The 23,856-nt window shown below is 36.4% G+C and overlaps 1 protein-coding gene across 7 annotated transcripts in view; it reads right to left on the minus strand.

Moving 5' to 3' along the window:
• The window catches only part of NALCN (sodium leak channel, non-selective), a 363,332-nt gene that overhangs the window by 173,557 nt on the left and 165,919 nt on the right, over nt 1-23,856 (minus strand). For all 7 annotated transcript variants that reach the window (XM_031001413.3, XM_055359447.2, XM_055359450.2 and 4 more), the window contains exons 12-13: nt 10,991-11,158; nt 2,507-2,698 (exon numbers count right to left, since the gene is read on the minus strand). In XM_031001413.3, coding sequence (XP_030857273.3) covers nt 2,507-2,698; nt 10,991-11,158 — 360 coding nt within the window. The remainder of the gene's footprint in view (nt 1-2,506; nt 2,699-10,990; nt 11,159-23,856) is intronic.

Raw genomic sequence — 23,856 nt, forward strand, 5'->3', positions numbered from 1 at the left:
GGCTCCGTTCCTTTCTTCTCCTATCCCTTCCTTCCTTATGCTTCCCCTCCCTAGGTGCAGGAATGGCTGGAACCTTTTGTTCAGGACTGCTTAGCAAGAAAAAAAGCCCTCCCTCCCCCATGCCTGCTGATCCACCTGACCCTTAACCAACACCTCCGGACGCTGGAGAGCTGGAAAGTGGTGCCTACCTTTGCCTCCTGCCTGTACTGTTGCAGTGAGGGAACAAAGTCCTGATTGTAACTTTCACTTGGCTTGCTGTCCTGAGGATCACCTCGACACCTGTCAGCTCAACACCTGTCTAAGGCCAATCTTTGTCCTCTTGCTGTGGGTACTGCCTTCTCCCACCTCTGCGGGAACCTTTGCCATCATCCTCCTTATCTCACCCATCTGCAACCTCACTAGCTACTTGCCCTCTCTCATCAGCACTTAAACATCTTATGTAAGTGCACCTGAAAGCAATAACTCACGCATACCCTGAGAATGACCCTTCTTGCCAGACACACCTGAATGTGTGTTCTGAGCTAGGGAATCTAGGAGTGGCCAACCCAGAGATTGACTCCTTGTTTATGAGGAACATCTGAGCCCCCATCTCCTCCCGTGGAACACTGGCTATACACAGGGAATTGAGGCCCCGAGTCTGGGGTGAATTAAGATTTCCATGTGGAGGTTGCTGGGGGAGTGTGCTAAGTAAGAATGCTATGTAAATTGCATGCATTTTGCAAGCAGGTCTGGTTCTCCTGACCAGCCAGCCACCATTGGACTCCCTCCCCTGTAGGTAAGCCCTCAATGAAACCCCATGTCTCATCTGCTGGCTCTGGGTCTCTTCTTCACCCTCTTGAACCTGGTGCCTTCCCTACTAGAGTTGATAGGAGTTTGGCATGACAGATACGATCACACTTTCAACTGACTTCAGAGTTCCTTGGCCTTCTGTCCTCCTCTTACCATTGATGGTTCTTGCTAAGTTCTGGAAGAAGGATTTGCTCACCTCAGACATTTAGTACATGCTGTTCCTGTGATGGGAATCTGTTCCCTTGCACTTCCTTTGGTTACATCCAGCCATTGGAGCCACCTGTTCCCATAAGCCTTTCTGGACTTTTCCATGCCTGGGAATCGGCTTTGCCTCTGTGTCCCCAGAGCACCTGGTGTCTGCCTTCATCAAGGCCTGTGGTGCCCTGTGCTTACCTACTGGTGCCTCCCCTCAACTGAGAATTTCTTGAGGACTTATGTCCCCATGATTACCTAAATGACCAGATGCTTTAAAGGCACTCAACAAATCCTTGGCGGCACATGAATGAAGAATCTGCATTATAAAAGGATGAATTCCAACACTGGTAGCTCAAATAATAAATTTAGCATAGGATTTAAAAAAAAAATCCCTAAAATAAAGCTAAGCTATCCATTAAAAGTACAGACCCTTTTGCTGTCAAAGCTTAACTTTTAAAAATATATGTTGTTTTTACCCCAATATTATTCTTCCCATATGATACGGTTTGGCTGTGTCCCCACCCAAATGTCATCTTGAATTGTAGCTCCCATAATTCCCACGTGTTGTGGAAGGGAGCAGGTGTGAGATAATTGAATCATGGGGGCGGTTTCCCCCCTGCTGCTCTCGTGGTAATGAATAAGTCTCACGAGATCTGATGGTTTTATAAGAGGTTTCCCCCTTTAGCTTGGCTCTCATTCTCTCTTGCCTGCCACCATGTAAGATGTGCCTTTCACCTTCCACCATGACTGTGAGGCCTCTCCAGCCACGTGGAACTGTGAGTCCATTAAACCTCTTTTTCTTTATAAATTACCCAGTTTCATCGAGTATGTCTTTATCATCAGTGTAAGAATGGACTAATACACCATATAATAGGCCTTACTATTTCAACTTAGGGTAAAAATATATATATTATTTGTCTGGTCATTGTATTTTTTTACGTTTCTAAATCCACATAGAGTTAAATTTCAAGGTCCTTCTGGTTAGGAGCTGTACCTCCTACATGACTTTTGTTTATGGATCCATTGATTTCTAACTTCCTTTTTAGCCTAAGTGAATTCTAATGAGAAAGCTGAGAGACATTTAAAATCTGAAGAGCCTATGAATTTTATTTTATTGAAAATCAAAAGCTTCCTTCCAGATTCTAACATAACAATATATAAATTATAAAACATTAAAAATATGTTAACTCTCTTGAACACATAAATGCAAGCTTTATTTTAAAATTCTGCTGTATTTTAATTTATAGGTGCTAAGAACCCTAGCATTCAGGTTTCAACATCTAACTCTATTAGATTATTTCCAGAATTTTAGAATTGATATATAATCTGACAATGCTGAAAATGGTCTCAAACACCTGCACCCTGCAGAAGAGACAATTTTAAATATTAAAATCTAATTATCCCAAGTTATCAAAAATAGGATAATACTTCTGAATGACTAAAGTGAAATTACTTTGATGTTAATCATTATTACTAAAATAAGAACAATGAATTTAATTTACTGCATTTTTAAAACTCTTACCCTCGGAAACGTAGTAAATCTGTCCAGTTCTTCGACAAAGCAGAACATCTGCAAACTAATTGCTGACATAACAATCAAGAGGCTGGCAGTAAATACAACCAAACTCCCAAGCTTTTTTCCAGGACCAAATATCTTGTACACAAAGTCTTCTAATGCAGGTGAAATCTTAATCAGCCGAACTACTCGGAGAACCTATCAAGGGAGAGAGAAACATTTATTTATACATATGATCATTTATTTACACTGAATCTTAAATATATTCATACTAAAATATTATTTTATAGTGCTTTATGAAAATCATACCTATTTGAATATCTAGTGACTAAAATTAACAATAGAATAACCATTGGTCTAGCTCAATAAATCCCAAATGAATGGATGAACTAAGTGTTTTAACATATTATATGATTATACAAAATGATATTCACTAGTACGTATTGTTGAAGTAAAATTAATATTTTTCTAACGTTCAAATATGCAAGGAAACCTTTAATTCAATACAGGTTGAACATTCCTAATTTAAAACATAAAATGCTCAAAAATTTAAAGTTTTTGAGTGCTGATATGAGGCCATAAGTGAAAAATTCTACACCTGACACCTTTGCTTTATGATGGTTCAATGTATACACACTTTGTTTCATGCATAAAAAAACTATTAAGAATATTGCATACAACTACCTTCAGGGAATGTATTTGAGGTGTTTATAAAACATAAACAATTTTTGTGTTTAGACTTGGGTCCCATTCCCAGGACATCTCATTATGCACATACATACAAATATTCCAAAATCTGACAAACATCGAAAGCCAAAACACTTCTGTTCCCAAGCATTTGGGATACAGATATTCAACCTGTATTAGTTATATTCATTGTCTCATAAAATATTTTCCTAGGTATTATTAGAAAATCACAAGGAAATGGAAAAAGAAGCAAACTTTTGCCAAGAATCTTTACTTCCTATTGAGATTATCACCCCAATATCCATTTTCTCTTTCCTCCTTTAAAAAACAGAACTTTCCGAATTCTAACCTAGCAAGTGGCTGCCTGGGGCTATAGCCTATACATTCCAGTCTCCCTTGCAGCTAGCTGTCTCCAGTGGACTGGGTTCAGACCTACGGAATGTGAGAGGAAATGATTTGTACAAGTTTTGGTGCATTAAGTTAAACTTTCTCTGAATCCTTTTCAAAATACCCTTCTCTTGCCTGGAAATGGAAACAAATAGTGTAGCCCCTTTGGACCAGAAATAGAAGGCTTGCATAGAATACGACAGGTCCTGTCCAACCCGACAGGCTGGGTGACCATGGGGGGCACAGCCACCTGCTTTCCCTGCATACTCACCAACTGCTGCAGAGAAATAAACTTCTGTCTTATGTAAGTTTTGTATTTTTGGATCTTTGTTATATGTACTCAACTATTCTCTCTCTATATATACACGCATGTATATGTGTGTGTGTATATATTTACATATATTTTAGTCATGCATCTCATAATAACTTTTGAGTCAAGTATGGGCCACGTATAGGATGGTGGTCCTATAAGACTTACCTTTTCTATATTTAGCTCTGTTTAGATATACAAATACTTACCTTTGTGTGACAATTGCCTACAGTATTCAATGTAGTCATACACTGTACAGGTTTGTAGCCTAGGAGCAATAGGCCATACCATATAGCCTAGGTATATAGTGGGCTATACATCTAGGTTTGTGTAAGTAAACTCTATGATCACACAACAACAAAATTGCCTAACAATGCATTTCTCAAAATTTATCTCTGCTGTTAAGTGATGCATGACTGTGTATACACACACACACACACACATCTAAATATATACAGATATATTAGATGTTTTGCATACTCACATTTGCAAAAAAAATAAGTAATTAATTGACAAATTTATTCACTGATTTGTTTAACAAACCTCTATTGATTACTATGTGCCAAACTTTGTGTTGGACAAATAGGATTCAATGGCTACTATTACAAAGCGAGTATAACACAAAGACACAGCTTTTAAGGACATATTTATATGATTAGTATGTATAAATTAGTACATAATTAAAAGCTGAAGTATATAGTGTGAAAAATACAACTTTTCATTAAGTCTAAGATGTCATCAATTTTGTATGTAGCTCTAAGAAATAAAAAAAATGCTGCCAATTAAAGTATAACACACCACTGATTATAACAGCTCCCAAATTCAGAGATATTAACATAGGAAAATTGCATTCTTGGCATAAATGAAATATAGTTTATACAATGATCGTCCAAGATTTTTTGATGTCAATAAGAGATTGAGTTGTCTGTTAAAGATGAATAGTGTGTTTAGAATACAGTAAGAAACAGAAAATGCATTTTTAAAAATTAGATTTTAATTTTTACATGTCTAAAATAACATGTGTTTGTTTTTGGCTTTCCAGTGCCTCTAGCTTCTTCAACTCTGCCTGGTCTTCCTTTGGCAAATCATTCCTACCCCACCCAGCCTTAGCACAAAGGTGCAAGAAGGACTCCCCAGCCATCATGATCCAGATCTGGCCAGAGTATTCACAGTCATCTGAGTCATCCTCAGGGCTTTTGCTGGATGCCTTTAATAAGAAATGTTCTATTTCTTTTTTTTTTTTTTATCCCGAATGGGCACTGCTGTAAGAGTCACACAAACTCTTACAGAGCTCCTCGGAGCCATCTTTGCCTTCACATAGAGAAAACCAGCTTAAGAATGACACCGACACACCAACAGAAGAAAGGGAGGTGAAGACATACACTGAGCCCCTGACACCATATCGGCCTCTGAATTTTGCCATACCTGAAACCACGTTTACTGCATTTACTTTGATTTAACAGGAAGTATCAGTGGTCAGTCTTATTCCTATTGTCTGCAGAATGCAAATGATATGGTTTACAGCATGTAAGTAAACCAATTGAAAAAAAATGACTAAAGCATGTTTCCTTCATGCTAATTTGCAATTTTTAAACATACGTAAGAAATTATGTTGTTCAAATTAAGCATCATACCACATGGTGCAGCTACCAATTTTTCCTGCTGTAATTCTTTTCTTTTCTTTCTTTCTTTTTTTTTTTTTTGTGACGGAGTCTCACTCTGTCGCCCAGGCTGGAGTGTAGTGGAGCGATCTCGGCTCACTGCAAGCTCCACCTCCCAGGTTCACACCATTCTCCTGCCTCAGCCTCCCCAGTAGCTGGGACTACAGGTGCCCACCACCACACCCAGCTAATTTTTTTGTAATTTTAGTAGAGACGGGGTTTCACCGTGTTAGCCAGGATGGTCTCGATCTCTTGACCTCGTGATCCGCCTGCCTCGGCCTCCCAAAGTGCTGGGATTACAGGCGTGAGACACTGCGCCCGGCCATCCTGCTGTAATTCTTAACATACATTCCCAAATCAGGACATATTACTCTCAGATAATCTTTACGAAGAACAAGCAAACAGCTTTATCATAAGAACTATTAAAGTATTAACATTCGTATTAATTTCCAGAATAATAATCTGGAAAGATTTCACATTTTTATCAGATTTGTCTATTTTGGGACATAAATAATTCAGTACCTAACTGTAAACAGCTTGAAAAAAATGGAACTATTTAATACCACTTCCACATTGGTGATTTGATCAGCATTTTCAAATGCTGATCAGCATTTTCAAAAGGTGCCCGACACACAGAAATTTCACAAGACACATAGCTTATCCTTTCCTCGCCCTATCTTTATGGGGTATAATCATAGCAAGCTCCATCTGCCTGCATTCCTAGAAAGGAAAAATCCCTGTCAGTGAGTCTAATTGTGCCTTTTCATTTATTCAGGGATCAGTAGGTTTTTCACTCTATCTACCCTATAAAGCTTTTTCATTTTGTGTTCCTACAGATACAACATGAAGTAAACCATACTCTCAAAGATAAGCACTTCAGAACATTTTGTCTCCAAAACACATTTTCCTGGTCACATTTCTGAGTCCTTCTCTTAAAGGTCACTCTGTTGATTTGTAGTGAGATGCTGTAGAAATTGCATAGTTAAGAATATGAACTCTGAAATTCAAGTTCTTGGGAAGGTTTTTTTTTTTTTTTTTTTGTGATACGGAGTCTCCCTCTGTGGCCCAGGCTGGAGTACAGTGGCGCAATCTCAGCACACTGCAAGCTCTGCCTCCCGGGTTCACGCCATTCTCCTGCCTCAGCCTCCCGAGTAGCTGGGACTACAGGCGCCCACCACCACGCCTGGCTAATTTTTTGTATTTTTAGTAGAGACGGGGTTTCACCATGTTAGCCGGGATAGTCTTGATCTCCTGACCTCGTGATCCACCCCCCTCGGCCTCCCAAAGTGCTGGGATTACAGGCGTGAGCCACCGCGCCCGGCCGGGAAGAAGTTTTAGCTCCATCATCTGCTAGGTATGCGGTCTTGGGCAAGTCAACAGATTTCTTGAGACCTCAATTTACACATACAGTCCGTATCTCAGGGCTTGTTATGAGAAACAAATGAGACAATGCACTCAGCAAGGTGCCCGACACACAGAAAATTCACAAGACGCACCCGTCAATATCATCAGGATGATACCGATATGTAAGAACCACAGCATTTTGCAAGACCTGATGATTTCCAACAGGCCATGCTGCCCTGCACTGGTTGCAGCCCAGCCACGCTGGCCTTTGTGCTATTCCTTGAACACATCAATGATGCACCCACCTCAGGACATGCTCAGTGTGATTCTCTCCACCTGGAATGCTTCCCCTCAGACCTCCTTACGGTTTGCTCCTTCACTTCATTCAGTCTCTGCTCAAACCTCACCTCTTCAGAGAGGGCTTCTATGAACAACTAATCTAAAATAGCCCCTACTACACAATCTCTATGCTTTTTACCCTGCACACTTCTTCCTTAAGACATTTCCAGTACTTGTACTTCACATTCCTTTGTGTACTTCTTTGTGAACTGTTTGCCTTTAGAATTTCAGCTTCATAAAATGGGAACCCTCTCTGCTTTGTCCACTGCTCCATCTTCAGTATCTGGAACAGTGGCTGACACATAGTAGAAGCTCAGAAATATCACTTGAATAAATACATGAATAACATCAGTAGTTAGTCTAACAGATAACTAATATTTTAAAGGAAGCCACTTTGCACTAAACATTACTTCATTTAAATGTGAGAAATATGAAATTGTCTAAGGAAAGACTTGTTGCCAACACAGTAAAGAAAGGTTGATTGAAATAAGAAGTGTGAGGACCAATAGGGAAGACCAATGTGGGCCTTTATACAAAGAGCCGCTCTGTCTGGTACAGTGGATTCTCCACATGCAAATTTGCAAAAACCCTTGTGACACCTAAGTTTCTCAAGAGATTTACTTTCTAGCCACAAATTAACTGAGATCATTTTTATTCATTATTAATACATTAGAAAAAGAGAAGCATGGCCATGTATAGAGAGGTACAAATGAAAATCACCTAATCATTAACATAAATTAAACAGAACCAATTACAGAATAATCCACAATCAAAGACAGAACTGAAATTGCAAACTTCACTGTGATTTGACTATCTATCTACTATCTATCTATCTATCTACTATCTATCTATCTATCATCTATCTATCTATCTATCATCTATCTATCTATCTATCATCTACCTATCTATCTATCTATCATCTATCTATCTATAAAATGGTTACAGCCTTACAGGCTAATATTAGATATTTTGTAAAAAACAGACTAGTAGGAAAATCAGACATGATGACAAGAGTAGGAAACTAGAGATGATTAATAATTTGTAATAAATTGGTTTATTTCTCTCTAGTCATTTTTTCCATTTTATAGGTATTTTACATATGTATATAATAAATATATACATACATATATGTAGTTATGTATATAATTTATGCTGTTTATCATTTAAATAAAACAGTCATATTTCTAAGTTATAAAAAACTCATCACAATTATAATTTTATGGTTAAATTTGCGTTATGACTTATTAAGCTATTCCTCAAATGTTTGTCATTTAAACAGTTTTCTTTTTTCTCTCATTAATTCTATAATAAATATTTTGCACACAAATGTTATTTTCTAACTTTTTACTGAAAAATGGCATGTCAGAGACTATAGCAATTTTAAGGCCCTGAATATATTTTATACTGTACCTTTGCTGAAATAGGCAACACCAATTTTCTTAATTTGGCTACTTGAATAGCTTTGTAAAAAAGGTATGCTGTTGTTTTGATATAAAGGATATTCTCCATAATTATGTGCAATGATGCCCTAAGGTAGGTACTCAATGGCCATGATAACTTTGTGAATCTAGAGAGCAGTGCACAAGAGCTTATAATCACAGGAATGTTTGGAAAGCACATTTTGTATCAAGAGTTTTAAACATGTATATCTCTTGCCCCAGCCATGTCACTTATGATAGCCAAGCTTCAGGATATAACTCAACAAATGAGGAGAGATTTACGTCCATGGATACTGAGGGAAGTGAGCGCTTGAACTATGAAAACCCTCTGTGGTTTCAATATGCTTAGCTGTGATTACAAGGGCTCAGCTTTTTGCCTGGGTTTGTAGGGGGTTTTGCTTTTTACTTTTTGTGAATTATATTTGCATGTCCTTTCCCCCAGGTACTAAAAGTGTCTAGCTACCTGTGATCTGGCAGTTAAAGTGAATATTGTTCTGAAAATAATACTTTGGTATTACTAATAAATAAAATAAATAAAGTTGCAATGCATGTTCTTTTTCCTAAGGGGTTAGAGTCCTGTTTCTCAAAATTATTTCTTTAAAATTCTACTGTCATTTTATTTCCCAAATATTTAACAATATCTATTTAGAAAACAGTGCACATTCTGGTGTTTCCATGATAAATTATATAAATGCGAAGGACATGAACAGACACTTCTCAAAAGAAGACATTTATGCAGCCAAAAAACACATGAAAAAATGCTCACCATCACTGGCCATCAGAGAAACGCAAATGAAAACCACAATGAGATACCATCTCACACCAGTTAGAACGGCAATCATTAAAGTCAGGAAACAACAGGTGCTGGAGAGGATGTGGAAAAATAGGAACACTTTTACACTGTTGGTGGGACTGTAAACTAGTTCAACTCTTGTGGAAGTCAGTGTGGCGATTCCTCAGGGATCTAGAACTAGAAATACCATTTGACCCAGCCATCCCATTACTGGGTATATACCCAAAGGACTATAAATCATGCTGCTATAAAGACACATGCACACGTATGTTTATTGCGGCACTCTTCACAATAGGAAAGACTTGGAACCAACCCAAATGTCCAACAATTATAGACTGGATTAAGAAAATGTGACACATATACACCATGGAATACTATGCAGCCATAAAAAATGATGAGTTCATGTCCTTTGTAGGGACATGGATGAAGCTGGAAATCATCATTCTCAGTAAACTATCGCAAGAACAAAAAACCAAACACCGCATATTCTCACTCATAGGTGGGAACTGAACAATGAGAACACATGGACACAGGAAGGGGAACATCACACTCTGGGGCCTGTTGTGGGGTGGGGGGAGGGGGGAGGGATAGCTTTAGGAGATATACCTAATGCTAAATGACGAGTTAATGGGTGCAGCACACCAGCATGGCACATGTATACATATGTAACTAACCTGCACATTGTGCACATGTACCCTAAAACTTGAAGTATAATAGTAATAAAATAAAATAAAAAAATAAAATAAAAAATAAATGACCAAGTTTGAATCAGGAAACTGACTATATTTGAGGTGTTTTTGACTAGAAAACCATGTAGACATATTTTATCATTTTGACTAAGTATTTACCAGGACAGTGAGCGTGTTGCTATATTCAATAATAACAAAGAATGTAACTAATAATTACTGTTTATTGCATAATTAGAAAGCAATGTGATTCAATATATCACATTTAAAAAAAGATATCCAATTATTACAAGTTAAATAAGAATTATAAGTGCCATCACGAAGTAAGTAACAGGCACTTATAAATAATACTGTATGAGTAATTACAATCTGTAAAGGTAAGTTTTATAAACCTTTAATATTTTCATTATAAATCGTTGTTGAGCAAACACTTAGGCTTATCGACAACGAAGAGAAACACTTGGGGTTAAATTAACGTTTCCTACTCTTTAAAGTTTGTGCCAACATCTTATGTCGTTTAAAATTTGATACACATGTATGGATATATGTTATCCATATATAAAAATATGTGTATCTATACACTGCTAATTTAGGAAAAGTAAGTAAAACATCTACATTGTTCCTGTGAATTTTCAGGAGTTTTAAAAAGCGATTGTTACAATTTGTGAGTACACTTTTCTAATTTGTAAGATGTCATTGTGCCTTTCTCAAGTTCATACTTACCATAATAGTTATTATATATAAACATTATATATAATTCTATGTGGTTGTTAAAATAATGTGACAGGTATTTACTCTGGAAATAAAGAAATTTCTAAAGACAAAGAGGCATTATTTGTATTACCTGAAAGTACGTGAATTGTGAATGATAAAGATCTGGATATACATGAAGAGTAGTTCCAATTACGAGTAGTAGTTCGAATTTGTGGAGAGATGAGCTAATATATCCAGTAAATCCCAAACACCATATCTTCAGAAGTGCTTCCAAATCAAAAAGTACCGTAAAAGCCACCTAGAGAAACAAAGAAACATTGAAACTGAAATTCAAAACTATAATTTATTCTAAATTATTTCACATATTTGTCAGTGTATGAATTTTTGCCACTATCATATACACTAAGGTGCCCCAGAAGGTTAAGAATGACATTTTACTTTAAAAATCCATTTGAAACATACCAGCTAGAACACAGTGGACCAAAACAATCTTAAACAATTATAAAAACATGTTACGATTTTGAATGTTTGTGAGTGGCATTATTTCTTTATTATCTATATTTGATATTATTTTAAAACCATTATTATTTAAAGACTTTCTATGTACACAAAAGGCTGAATTTTTTTGTATGTTGTATTTTTTAAGATAAAATTTATTTAATGTACATGGCATATTATAAAATAACAACTTACATATTATTAAGCTAATTAAACTAAAATTTAAAAGTTAAAATATCATTTATTCCTTTACGCTTTAGGCCACATGGCAAAAGAGAAATTGAGATTTCATACCAAGCAATTGATCTATGTGTGCTTATGCAAATAAGTCAATATGTTACTTTAATATTAATAAAATTAATGATCAATATTAGTATATTAACACATTTATTTGATCTTTTAATCTCTCACATGCATTCTATGAATTTACTATTCCAAATAACAATATTATAAAACACACACATAAAGACAGCATGTTATTTCCTTTACATGTCCTATGAACAAGAATTTTCATTTTGTAAAGGAGATTGCAACTGGAATTAAAATTTGCAATAGAAGATTAACTTCTAATTAAAGACTATGAGGGTGACTACCGGGATTAGTCATAATATGTCCCTCTGAGAAGACACTACATGATTTATTGAAGATAGGAATATAGCAGACCTTGCTTCTCTTTTTCTAGACTAACGTGGAGTATCAGAAGGGATTTTCTTCCACTCACACATGGAACATGTGGGGAAAATGCAGTTTTAATAATAGTGTTTTAAGAAATGAAACATTAAAGGCACTGCAGATAGTTAATTTAGATGTGAAGAGGAAATTAGAATCACTTCTCAAATCTACCATTTCTGTAGATTCTAGTTGCTTTTTAATTTTAATTGCCATTTCCCTCCTTAAAAAACATAACAAGGTAATATATTTTAAATTTGAAATGATCTTAAGTCCACAAAACACGTGGATGAACTCCCTTGCCCACGTTTCTCAGGTATTTCATGTTAATGTCACGTATATTCTTTCCTTGATCATCTGCTTCTTCATCCACACATATGCAATCACAGAAACAGGCTTGCAATTACATGTTTTTACATGAGATGTAAAAACAATTGTTACAATTTATGAAAGCACTATTTCTAATTTTAAAGATGTCATTGTCCTCTCTCAAGTTCATGCTTTCTATACAATTATTATGTATAAATATTACATACAGTTCTATGAAGTTGTTAAAAATAATGTGACAGGTATTTACTCCGGAAAGAAAAAAAATTCTAAAGACAAATAGGCATTCTTGGTATTACCTAAAGTTACGTGAACTGTGAATGATAACGATTTGGGTATGCAGGAAGATTATATATCACTCTGCAACTTGCTTTTCTGACTCACTAACAATCGTGGATATCCCTCCAGATTAAGGGATATAGGTCCTATGTTTTATTTATCAGCTGCATAATTTCCCATAGTGTTCAACGTTTATGTAACTCAACATTTTCTTTACTAATTCATTGATGGGTGGTATTTGCAGGAATCATCAGGAAGGTGGTTAAGCACATTGCTACTTCAATAAAAAGGCTGCACTAAGCATCCTCCCTCAATACCAGTATTTATTGAGGCTTTCACATCTATAAATAGATTTCCAAAGTTGGTATTGCTGGGGCAAAGACAGATTTGTGTGTTTTAAATTTAGAAAATATTAAAGTGATTATTTTCAAATTATTATAAAAAATCATTTGCCCTTCAGCAATACAGGAAAGTTTTCTTGTCTCAAATCCATGCCAATATCAGTGTAATCAAACTTATTGTTGCTCATCTGTTTATATGTTTATTAATCACTTTAATTTCTTTTTAAAGTAATTAAATGTTACTGTTCGTAACCTTGACACTATTATATGGTGTTATGTTGTGTTCCTTATGCATTTTGGGAGTTGTTGGTATTGAGGACAATAATCTTTGCTATATATACTGCAAATATTTTTTCCCTAGCCAACAGTCTGGTTTCTAACTTTGATATTGTTAGTGCTACAAACATAAAATTTACGTGTTCACATATGTCTACAACTTTATGATATTTTCTTTACCTTTCACATATAAAATAGAACATTAAGAAGATTAATACTAGTCTTCATATCCAGGAATACACTCTTTTCCTATTTATTTGAACTATATTTTATATTTTTTAATAATTTTTTTACATATAAATATCCTAAATATCCTATCTTTCTCTCTCTCTCTCTATCTATGTATTTTTTTTCTTTTTTACTATTTCTACCTAGTTAGTTCCAGTGGGAAGAAAAGCTATTGATTTCTCTATATTGACCTTCTGTACCCACTTTACTAGATTCTTCTATTAATTCTAATATTTTTCATAAAATCCCATGAGTTTTATAGAAATATGCACATTTCATCTGGAAATAAGATTATTTCATTTTTAAGATTTATTTTTGGAGTTAATTATATGAATGCATTAGTTATAAAGGTACAGTGGTATAATGGTTACTAAATACAAAATGTGAATAATAGGAATCCATAACTTGCTCCTTGTTTTCAATGAAAGTTTCTTCAGCATTCATATATAGTGGTTGAAATGAGTCTTGGTGATTAATTTTTATCATGTTTAAAGACTTTCCTTTTCTTCCTATTCTCCTTCAAAGGATTTAACCTTTAATTCACTGAGGCAATGAAATATATCACAAGAGCTCCTGATGTTAACCATTTATTTATCTTTGGAAAAAAAACTCTAGATGATAATGCTAACATGTTGGATTTTATTGGGTAATATATTTTATTTATAGTTTTCACAGTTACTGTTTTATGTGAAATTGGCCTATAGTTTTACTTGTATATCATTATCAGGTTTTGGCTAAGATTATGCTAGCTTTATCATTCATACTGTACAGTTTTTATCTTTTGTATAATTTCTGAAATAAAATAAGAATTAGCACACCTTTAAAAGTAACAGAAAGCACCAGGAAACCCACATGGGCACAGGCCTTTTGGTGATGGTGGAGCAAAGCTCTCCAGTGCTGTTCAGATCAGGTTTCTTATCTCATCCATCAATTTGGCAGTTTGTATTTTGCCAGGAAATCATTGATTGTCTCTAGATTTTCAAGACCTGCATTTAGGGTACATATTTTTCCAGAAAGAATCGGTTCTTCCAGGGAACCTGGGTCATCTTAGAAATTTGGGTCCCCCTTAAATCAACTTTTGGCTGCTGTTTCTCAGATTCTGGACGTAATGGGATTTTGAGCTCCAACCCCACGAGTGGGCAGGCTGTCTTACACAATTCAGTACAGATAACATGATAACCTTTTTTTTTCTTTTTTTGAGACAGAGTCTTACTCTGTCACCCAGGCTGGAGTGCAGTGGCATGATCAATCTTAGCTCACTGCGACCTCTGCCTCCCAGGTTCAAGTGATTCTCCTGCCTCAGCCTCCCGAGTAGCTGGAATTACAGGCACATGCCACCATGCCTGGCTAATTTTTGTATGTTTAGTAGAGATGGGGTTTCACCATGTTGGCCAGGTTGGTCTCGAACTCCTGACCTCAAGTGATCCACCCACCTCGGCCTCCCAAAGTGCTGGGATCACAGGCGTGAACAACCATGCCCGGCCAGAGATAACATTTTTGATCTGCCAGGGGTCAAGGTCCAGAATGATGATCCCATCCTTTCCCTCTGAGGGATGGGATTTTTCCTTCCTGATGTTATGTGGGGCCTCTCTTCTGCCTCTTCACTTTGCACAGGCCTCTAGTCACTTCCATCCTGGACACACTCCTGAAAACTGCAAGTTCTGGTCACAAGGATTTGCAAATGTCCTCAGGGCAGCCACTGCCTTGGGGCCCACCTGGTATTCTGGACTCACGTCACATTTAATTTTTGGCCTCAAGAATTTTCCTTAATTTTTTGCACACTCTGCTGAACACTTAAAACGTTTTAATATTTTAAGTGTTTGGTAGAAATGATTTTTAGCTACCTTGCAAGGCCACTTTGTACGTGCTTCCTATAAGCAGTGTACAATTTTATTTTGTGTTTAAACATACTCAGATTTTCTAGGGTTTTTGATAAGAAAATTCAACCTGCTCAAACAAAATGTACCAAAGTTACACTTGGTCTTACGCTTCCTGTGTATTTTATGTCATTGCTGTTTCATTTTTAACCTTATCTTGTCTTTTTTTAACTTGGCCAACTATTTGCTAATTTCTTTCCCTATTCATTAATTTGGACACTCGACTTGGTTTTTCTAATCTCCTGGCTTAATTCTCAATGGTTAGACATCAAATCAATGCTTTTTTCTTATTGCTTCACAATTAAATTGCTGGCTCACTCATCCCTCCACCCCACACATCTGCAAACTTCATAGTACACTTCTACCATCCAACTCTCCATTGATATCACATCCTTTCCTAAGTCCTGGTTTTGCTGAAATCATTTACAAATTTATTACTAGTTTCTTGAATGTTATCATTTCTCTTTTTTTCAAAGATCCCTATTTGACATATTTATTATTATCTATTGAGATCCAATGCCCATCAATTCTCTCTTCTTTTATCTAGTCATTGAGATTGCAATTTACTTATCTTGTGATTAGCACACTTTAAAGTAGTTTTCTCAAATAAATATAAAGGGTTTTATGCTCTCTCAGTCCTTTTATATATAAAATGCATTTTTAACACTGACAGATGAACATGTTGTCTGTGTACAGATTCTGTAGTTGCAGTTCTATTCTCTCAGTAGTCTACGTATATTGATTAATTACCTTCCACTTTCCAGTATTGCAGATGAGTCATCCATTGCACAATATATTTATTTTACTTTTTCAGGTTACTTACGCCTGTTTAGGGGCTGAACAAGGTTACTTCTTTATGCTTGCAACCTAGGAAGGTCACCAGGACATGAGTAAGCATCTATTTTCATTTAATCTCACTAAAATTTAATGAGCTCTTTCAGTCTGCAGATTTATGGTTTTTTTTTCATTTAGGTAAGCTTTCTTCCGTTGTTTATGACAACTTTTCTTCTATCTGTTCGATTTTTCCTTCAGGGACTCCTATTATTCATAGCTGTGTGGATAGGCTATTTTACTTTGCCCTTATTATTATATCTCTACCACTTTTTGAGTTATTTTTTCCTACTTCATCTCTCATATTAAAAACTAGCTCTCAAGGACTATGCCCTTTTTTAACTCATTTTTTGGACATTCTTAGTTGAAGTTACAGAAATTGTATTGTGTGCCCTGCTTACTTTTTCTTGAGACACAACAACAACAACAACAACAACAACAACAACAACAACAACAACAACAACAACAAAGGATTCTCTCTCCCATCAATTCTACTTGCTTGGGAAATCTCTATACTAGACATTTGTCTTGATTCTCTGAGTTTCATCCTCAATTTCTGAGTCTCCCTTTGCGTGTGAGTTAACTTTTTTTTCCTTCACCGTGGATACATGTTTTTGATGTAATTGTCATTTGTCTTTTATGCTATCTTAAGCAGTGGCAAACGAGGGGTAGTAGAGGGCACCATAGTTTATGGAGGCGAAAGACCTGAAAAGCCATAGCTCCTTTGCTGAACATCTGAAGAAGGCTTTTTGGTGACAGGATTTCCCAGAAATGAGTGGAGTCATTTATTGACCCCCTTCTCCACCTGGAGTAATTCAGTCTCTAGTGAGCTTCCCTTCCTGGCCCACTGAGATCCACAGGACTCTGTGGACTGCTCCTGGACCACAAGCAGCATGCAGGCAGGTCCAGCTCCTCTGCAGGAAATGAAATGCTCTCTGCCCTGAGCAGTGGCCTCAGGGGACCAGAGGACTCAGACTTTGCTGCAAGTCCTGCGAGAGGTACTTCCTCTCTAGCACAGGCTTCTTAGTTCTGGCCTTGCAATGATATGGGGAAGACTTGAATCTGTTTTCTCTCCTATGGATACTAGGGAATCTCAGGAGAAACTGAAATTGATGTGTCATGAAGGTCCCATCCACATGCCTGACCTGGTTGCTGTATTAGCAGAGGAAGCAGTAATAGGCACTCATGACGTCATCTCTCCCTTCACCTGTATTTTCAGACTGAGATTTTCACTCCAAAAAAAAAGAGTGGTGATCCATTTTAAAGTGTTTTTTTAAAACAAAACTACTAATGAATGCCTGAAAGATATTCCAATAGATTGTCTAATTATGTATACATACAATTAATCACCTTACTAACTGCATATATTATCAAAAGGACAGATGGAATGAACTGTTTAAATGAGCATAATTTATAGTAAAATATGCAGCTGGATCTGTTTGCATTACAATTTTCTCTGTGGGAAAATGATATTCTTTTGAAAGACACTAAAAGGCACTAAAAGATTTAGCAAATTGTTATGTGATTATATTTAAATATCTATAGTCTCACTGATTTTCCCCTAGAATTCCTGATTCCAGATTCTCTTGGAATCAAATGGCTTGCTTTGAACATAATTTGTTAACTTTTACAAGCCAACACTCTAGCTCTCTGAAATATTCATGCCAAAGTGATAACATTTTATGGAAAAACAATGCACACAAAAATATGCCTAACTTAACTTGAAGGTATGCGTTATCCTGCCACAGAGAAGAACTGTGTCAGGATTTAAAGAAGGTGATTAGGAAAATCAAATTAGTTTAAATGATCACTAAGTATTTCAGTGTAGGTTATGGGGTTTGGTATAGGACTTTAATTCAGAGGACTATAATAGTTCAGAAGAACCAAAATAGAAGCAGTGGAGGCAAGCTCTAGTAACCACTTCTCAATGTGCAGCTCCAGATTATTGCAGTGAACTCAACCTTGATGGTAGCTGGACAGGGTGGAATTTGCCAGGGGCATGCTGGGAGCCATCTAAAAGGGAGAAGGCGACTGGGGTCTCTGCAGAACCTAGTTGCCTGGAGGGCTCCCACCAAAGTCACCTGTGCAGGTGTCCAATCTCAAGGCTTTCTGCAAATCCCAGGCATTCAGCAGTCAGCCTGTGGAAAAGTGGAACAGTGGCTTCCATTTGTCACTCTTAGCCTGGCAGCCCTCCACTGCTTTGGCCTTCCTCAGTCTGCAGCCCCTGCACCAAGAAAGTCTCATTGGGACCCTTCTTCTGTTTCATATTCTGCAGTGCATTCCACCTTTGTGAGTACCTACAAGTTAAAACTTAACTTTTTAAGAGTTAAGACAAAATTTGTAAGAGTATAATAAACTTTTCTTTTTTTTTTGCATTACTTTAAGAAAACTTAGAAACAATGCATAGAAAAGAAGAGAAATATTTATTTCTTCTTACAAATACCCCAAAGCAGTGTTTCCCAATCTTTTTTTTTAATCACCTCTTCTAAGAAGTCTTTTAGAGATTTTGTTCTTAATCACCACCTCATGGAGTTTTGATACCTCTACCATATTATATATCTTTTTACATAATCTACTTTGGTTATTTGGTCTACATGGCAATCTGCATTATAAAAGAGTGAGAATTTTCTACCCCCCAACTAAGAACATATTTTTACCCCTTCGGAGGTGATTTTACTCACTGTTGAGAATGCATGCTCAACCGATATACCTGGTTTGATGTCGCCATAATGAGGCAGGAGAATAGGGTCTGGAGGCAGGGAACCTAAGTCCATTTCACACTGACTTCTTAGAACTAAATTGAAAGAAAAACCCTAACTTTCCATGCCTGTGTAGCAAAAGGACCAGGGGCTACTCCCTTTGCAAACCCCCACCTTTTCTGTGCGGCAGATGGATAATTGAAAGTACCTCTGATCGGTTGCTTTTCCCAACCAGACACTTGCCTAGGAATGTAACTTCGTAACTTCACCTCAGCCTCTGATTGCGGGCAACCACTTCTGAACACCAAGTAGGTGGCCAATGGGAAACCTCTAGGGGGTATTTGGACCTGAGAAGATTCTGTATCTGGGGCCCTTGAGCTGCTGCTTGGGCTCACTCCCAAACTGTGAAGTGTACTTTCACTTTCAATAAATCTCTGCTTTCCTTGCTTCTTTCTTTCCTTGCTTTGCTGTGCGTTTTGTCCAATTCTTTATTCAAAACATCAAGAACCTGGACAACTTGCAGTCGAGACCCTCTACCAGTAACAACAGCAGAGTTTAACTAATCTCGTAAACACAGGCCTGTGAGATAAAATGGTAGAGATGGACATTGCCCATGAGTGGAAAGATATTTGAAATGTGTTATCTAATATTTGTGTTGCAGTCTCTGTTTTCTAATTTCAAAGAATCATGATGGATATCATGAGAAAAAAATGCATATTTATCACAAAGGAAGATTACAGGACAAAGCTCACAAGAAAATCAGTTCAGGCAATCCCATTCTCTTACATGAAATTCAGATTCAATGACAACAAAAAGTGATTACTGATTACCTGTATCAGTCTGGAGCTGTCTGTAAATCACCTGCTCTTAGCTTATAGTGTATATCAGTATGTTATAAAGAGCAAATTTTGAGATGGATGGTTGAGAAGTCCAGATTGTTATTATTGTATTATATTTTTACCAAACAAGATAATGTCCAGATCTTTTAGAAACACACACAAAAAGTAATTGTCAGAAGAAACCTATTTACTTGAAGTTTCCCAGAAAATGAAATTAAACTCAACAATAATGTCAAAGACTGCTGCTACAGCAAGATTGATTATTTTCTTCATTTGGCCATTTTTTATGATTAATGAACTCAAACGTGGGTGTCAGATTTTGTTGGGGCCAAAATAAATGACTCTTCATTTTAACAAATATCATAAAACCATATGTCTTCAGAGGAATGCAGAAATCACTTTTCTAGAAAAGAGGACTCCCTGCAAGACGGCAAAATGAGTTCATGATTTATGAAACCCCTTCTATTTCAAACATACTGTGATCAAAGGAAAAAACAGGAAACCAAAGAGGCAGGAAGGAATTCTAAACAAGGTTAACCTCTTTGTTGACCAGAAATGCAACAGAAACATATGCTAGGTCAAGAATCAGGCAATGTTGGACTCAATTGCTTCCTATAGGGTGAGGAGACTAAGGCACCTTAGATAAGGTAAAGATGAGAACCTTCATAGTGAAAAGACAGCGACTAGAATGGGTTTCTCTGCTAAGGAAAGGACAGTGAGACCAACTACCCAAGGCTAAGACCTTATAGGCAGCTGCAAGCCTCCAGAGGCAGGAGGAGAAATTATCAGCTTATCTGAAAAATCAGAACAAGATATTTTATGGACTATAGACTAGTGACAAGAACTGTGATATCACCCATATCAAGGGGCTAGCATTCTCCAAATGACACTTAAAAACCTGGCTCTGGATGGTAGGGTCCAGGGTCAAGGTTAAGGCAACTGCAATATCCCTAAGAAAGTAGAAGTGATCATAGAGGGAGGGAGAGAGAAATAAGAAAATCTCCCAAGCCAAATGAGGCAGCATGCAAAGATTTTAAATAAATCTAATGAGAAAGAAAACAAAATTCTAAAATTCAAACTATGAATTTACTCTCAGTAAAATTAATTTTGTCAAACTTTTTTTTCACCATCATTTAGTTGTTTTCATTATTTTATTTGTTTAAATTAAATTCAATTAAATTTAAAGTTCCAGGATACATGTGCAGGATATGCAGGTTTGTTACATAGGTAAATGTGTGCCATGGTGGTTTGCTGCACCTATAAACCCATGACCTAGGTATTAAGCCCCACATGCATTAGCTATTTATCCTGATGCTACCCCTCCCCCCAGCTTCTGATAGGCCCCAGTGTGTGTTGTTCTTCTCCCTGTGTCCATGTTCAGCTATTCAGTGTTCTCATTATTCAGCTCCCACTTATAAGTGAGAACATGCAGTGTTCGGTTTTCTGTTCCTGTGTTAGTTTGCTGAGGATAATGGCTTCCCGATCTATCCATGTCCCTGCAAAGGATGTGATCTCGTTCCTTTTTATCACTGCCTAGTATTCCATAGTGTATATGTACCACATTTTCTTTATCCAGTCTATCCCTGATGGACATTTGGGTTGATTCCATGTCTTTGCTATTGTGAATAGTGCCGTGATGAACATATGCATGCATGTATCTTTATAATAGAATGATTTATATTCCACCCAGAGAACCCCAGTAAGAATTTTCAAAGAAGTTTAAGATGACAAAAGAGATAAATGAAAAAGAGAAAATAATAAAGGTGAGAGGAGAAATTTAAAAAACAAAGAAATAAAGGGACTTAATAGTTCAAAATACTGGGAACAAACCAATAATTTCAGGTACATTAGAAACTGTTAGTATCAACCAAACTAAAAGCTGGTTCTTTGAATGAAAAATAAAGAATTTTACTGGCTTTTGTCTCAGGTTCCTGGGAAGTAGCCTCTACATCCTTGGAATTTGCCAATTGATAGGTATCTTTGTTATTTATGGTGACCCTGGTAGTTTATGGCAATGAGATCATTCATGAGCACTGGCCATGTCAGAAACTCCAACCTTGTGTGCATGGCCAATGATTCCAGCGATCAAGCCTACCTAAGGAAACCCCAATCAGAAGCCTCAGCACAAAGCTCAGGTGAGCTTCCCTGGTTGTCAGCGCTCTGAATATTGTTTCACATCCATGTGCTGAGAGGGTGATATGTCCTCACTCCATGAAAAGAGGAAACAGGAAGTTTCACATGTAGGACTCTCCAGACCTTTCTCTCTGCATCTCTTCTTTTGGCTGGCTCTGATTTGCAACCTTTTTGCTTTAATAAAAATGTAATCAGAAGTATAGCACTTTCCTGATTTCTATGAGTCATTCTAGCAAATTATCAAACTTGAGAAGGCTAGTGGAAACCCCCGAGTTTTTAGCCTGTTGATATGTCATATGATATGTCATATGTCATATCAACCATATTAGCCATATGATATGTCATATGTCAGGGAGGCCCTGGAACCCCCTGAGCTTACAGTTAGTATCTCAAGTAAGCGTAATCTTGTAGAGGACTGTGCCTCTGTGCTGTGAAGTTTGGTCTAAAATCCAGGTAGTTAGCATCAGAAGTCATTTACTTCTATAAAAAAGAAAGTTATAAATAAACAGTATTGGCAGCAAAAAGGATTATACATTCAGTTTCAATAGAGATTATAAAAATCCTGAGAGAAAACTGTGGAAATGTGAGACATTAGTTAAAATTAATGACTCTATAAATAGCAAGCAATAAACCATGAAACTGACAAACCATAATAATCAAACCATAAAATAAGTCATTAATCAAGATCTCTCTTCTCCCTTTCTCCACCAGGGATCCCACTGCAAACAACAGCCCTAGATGATGTTCCAGAGGGACTTTATTCATTCTTTCACAGAAGAGAAAAAGAGAAAAATATGTCTATTTCATTTGTGAAAGGAAGTGTAACTTCCCTAACAAAATCAGACTAGCAATGTAAAAGAAAATAAAATCATAGAACTACTATCCTTATGATTGAAAATTCCTAATACAATGTCAGCATATTGGATTTGTTTATTAAAAGTAATGCTATAAAATCAAGTGTTTCAGGAATCTAAAATAGTTTCAGTATCAAAATATCTATTATTCTAATATACTGCACTAAGAAATTAAAAAGGAAAGTCTGTGTAGTCAGCTCAGTATAGGTAGAAGAAGATTGAATACTCAACTCATAATGAGAAATGCTCTTGGCAGCCTAGAAATAGAAGTGAGCTTTATTAACATGATAAAAGGCATCTATAAAAACCTACAAATGACATTAATGATGAAATCATAAGCATTCATATCAAAATATAGAATAACACCCAGCATGTCCACTATCACTGCCTCTATTCAACATTTTATTAGAGACCCACACCCGGATAATAAAAGAAGAAAAAAATCAGAGATATGATAATTAGACGTGGAAAGACAAAACCTTAATTTCAGAAGATAGAATTATCTACATAGAAATTCCAATCAAGTCTATGGATGATCACAAACACCCAATTGTAGTAAAGTTGCTGGCTATGAATTAGGTCAATATAAAAAAATTAATATTTTTCCTACATCAATAAAAATGTAATTGAAATTATTTCATTCACAAAAGAAACTGTAGGATATGTAGGCATGAATCTAACAAAAAATGTGGAAGACCTTTGGAGAAAATTACAAAGCATTGTTGGAAAACACTAAGGAAGGTTAGAATAACTGAATAGAGATGTTCTTAACATCAATTAAAACCTCATTATTAAAATGAATTAAATTTTCATAATGTAGAGCAAGAATAGCAAGGCCAAGAACAGATAAAACAAATCTGAAGAAGAATATCAACATCAGTAGCTTGCCCTAATAGATCTCAAGGTTTATTACAAAGGATAGCACTTATGACAACATGTTATCAACTAAAGCTTTGATGTATAGACACAGACTGAGGTGTCCAGAAACACAACGGTGCACATGTGTAAACCTGATATATGACAGAAATTGCATTACAGGAGTGAGGAAAGAATGAATTTTCAATGAATCTTCGAAGGACAATTGTTTATATATGGGGAAAAAATCAAGTCCTTATCTCATTCCAAATGTATTGGAGTCTAAAATT

This window comes from Gorilla gorilla, chromosome 14, assembly GCF_029281585.2.
Source record: "Gorilla gorilla gorilla isolate KB3781 chromosome 14, NHGRI_mGorGor1-v2.1_pri, whole genome shotgun sequence".
In the NCBI taxonomy this organism is placed as follows: domain Eukaryota; kingdom Metazoa; phylum Chordata; class Mammalia; order Primates; family Hominidae; genus Gorilla; species Gorilla gorilla.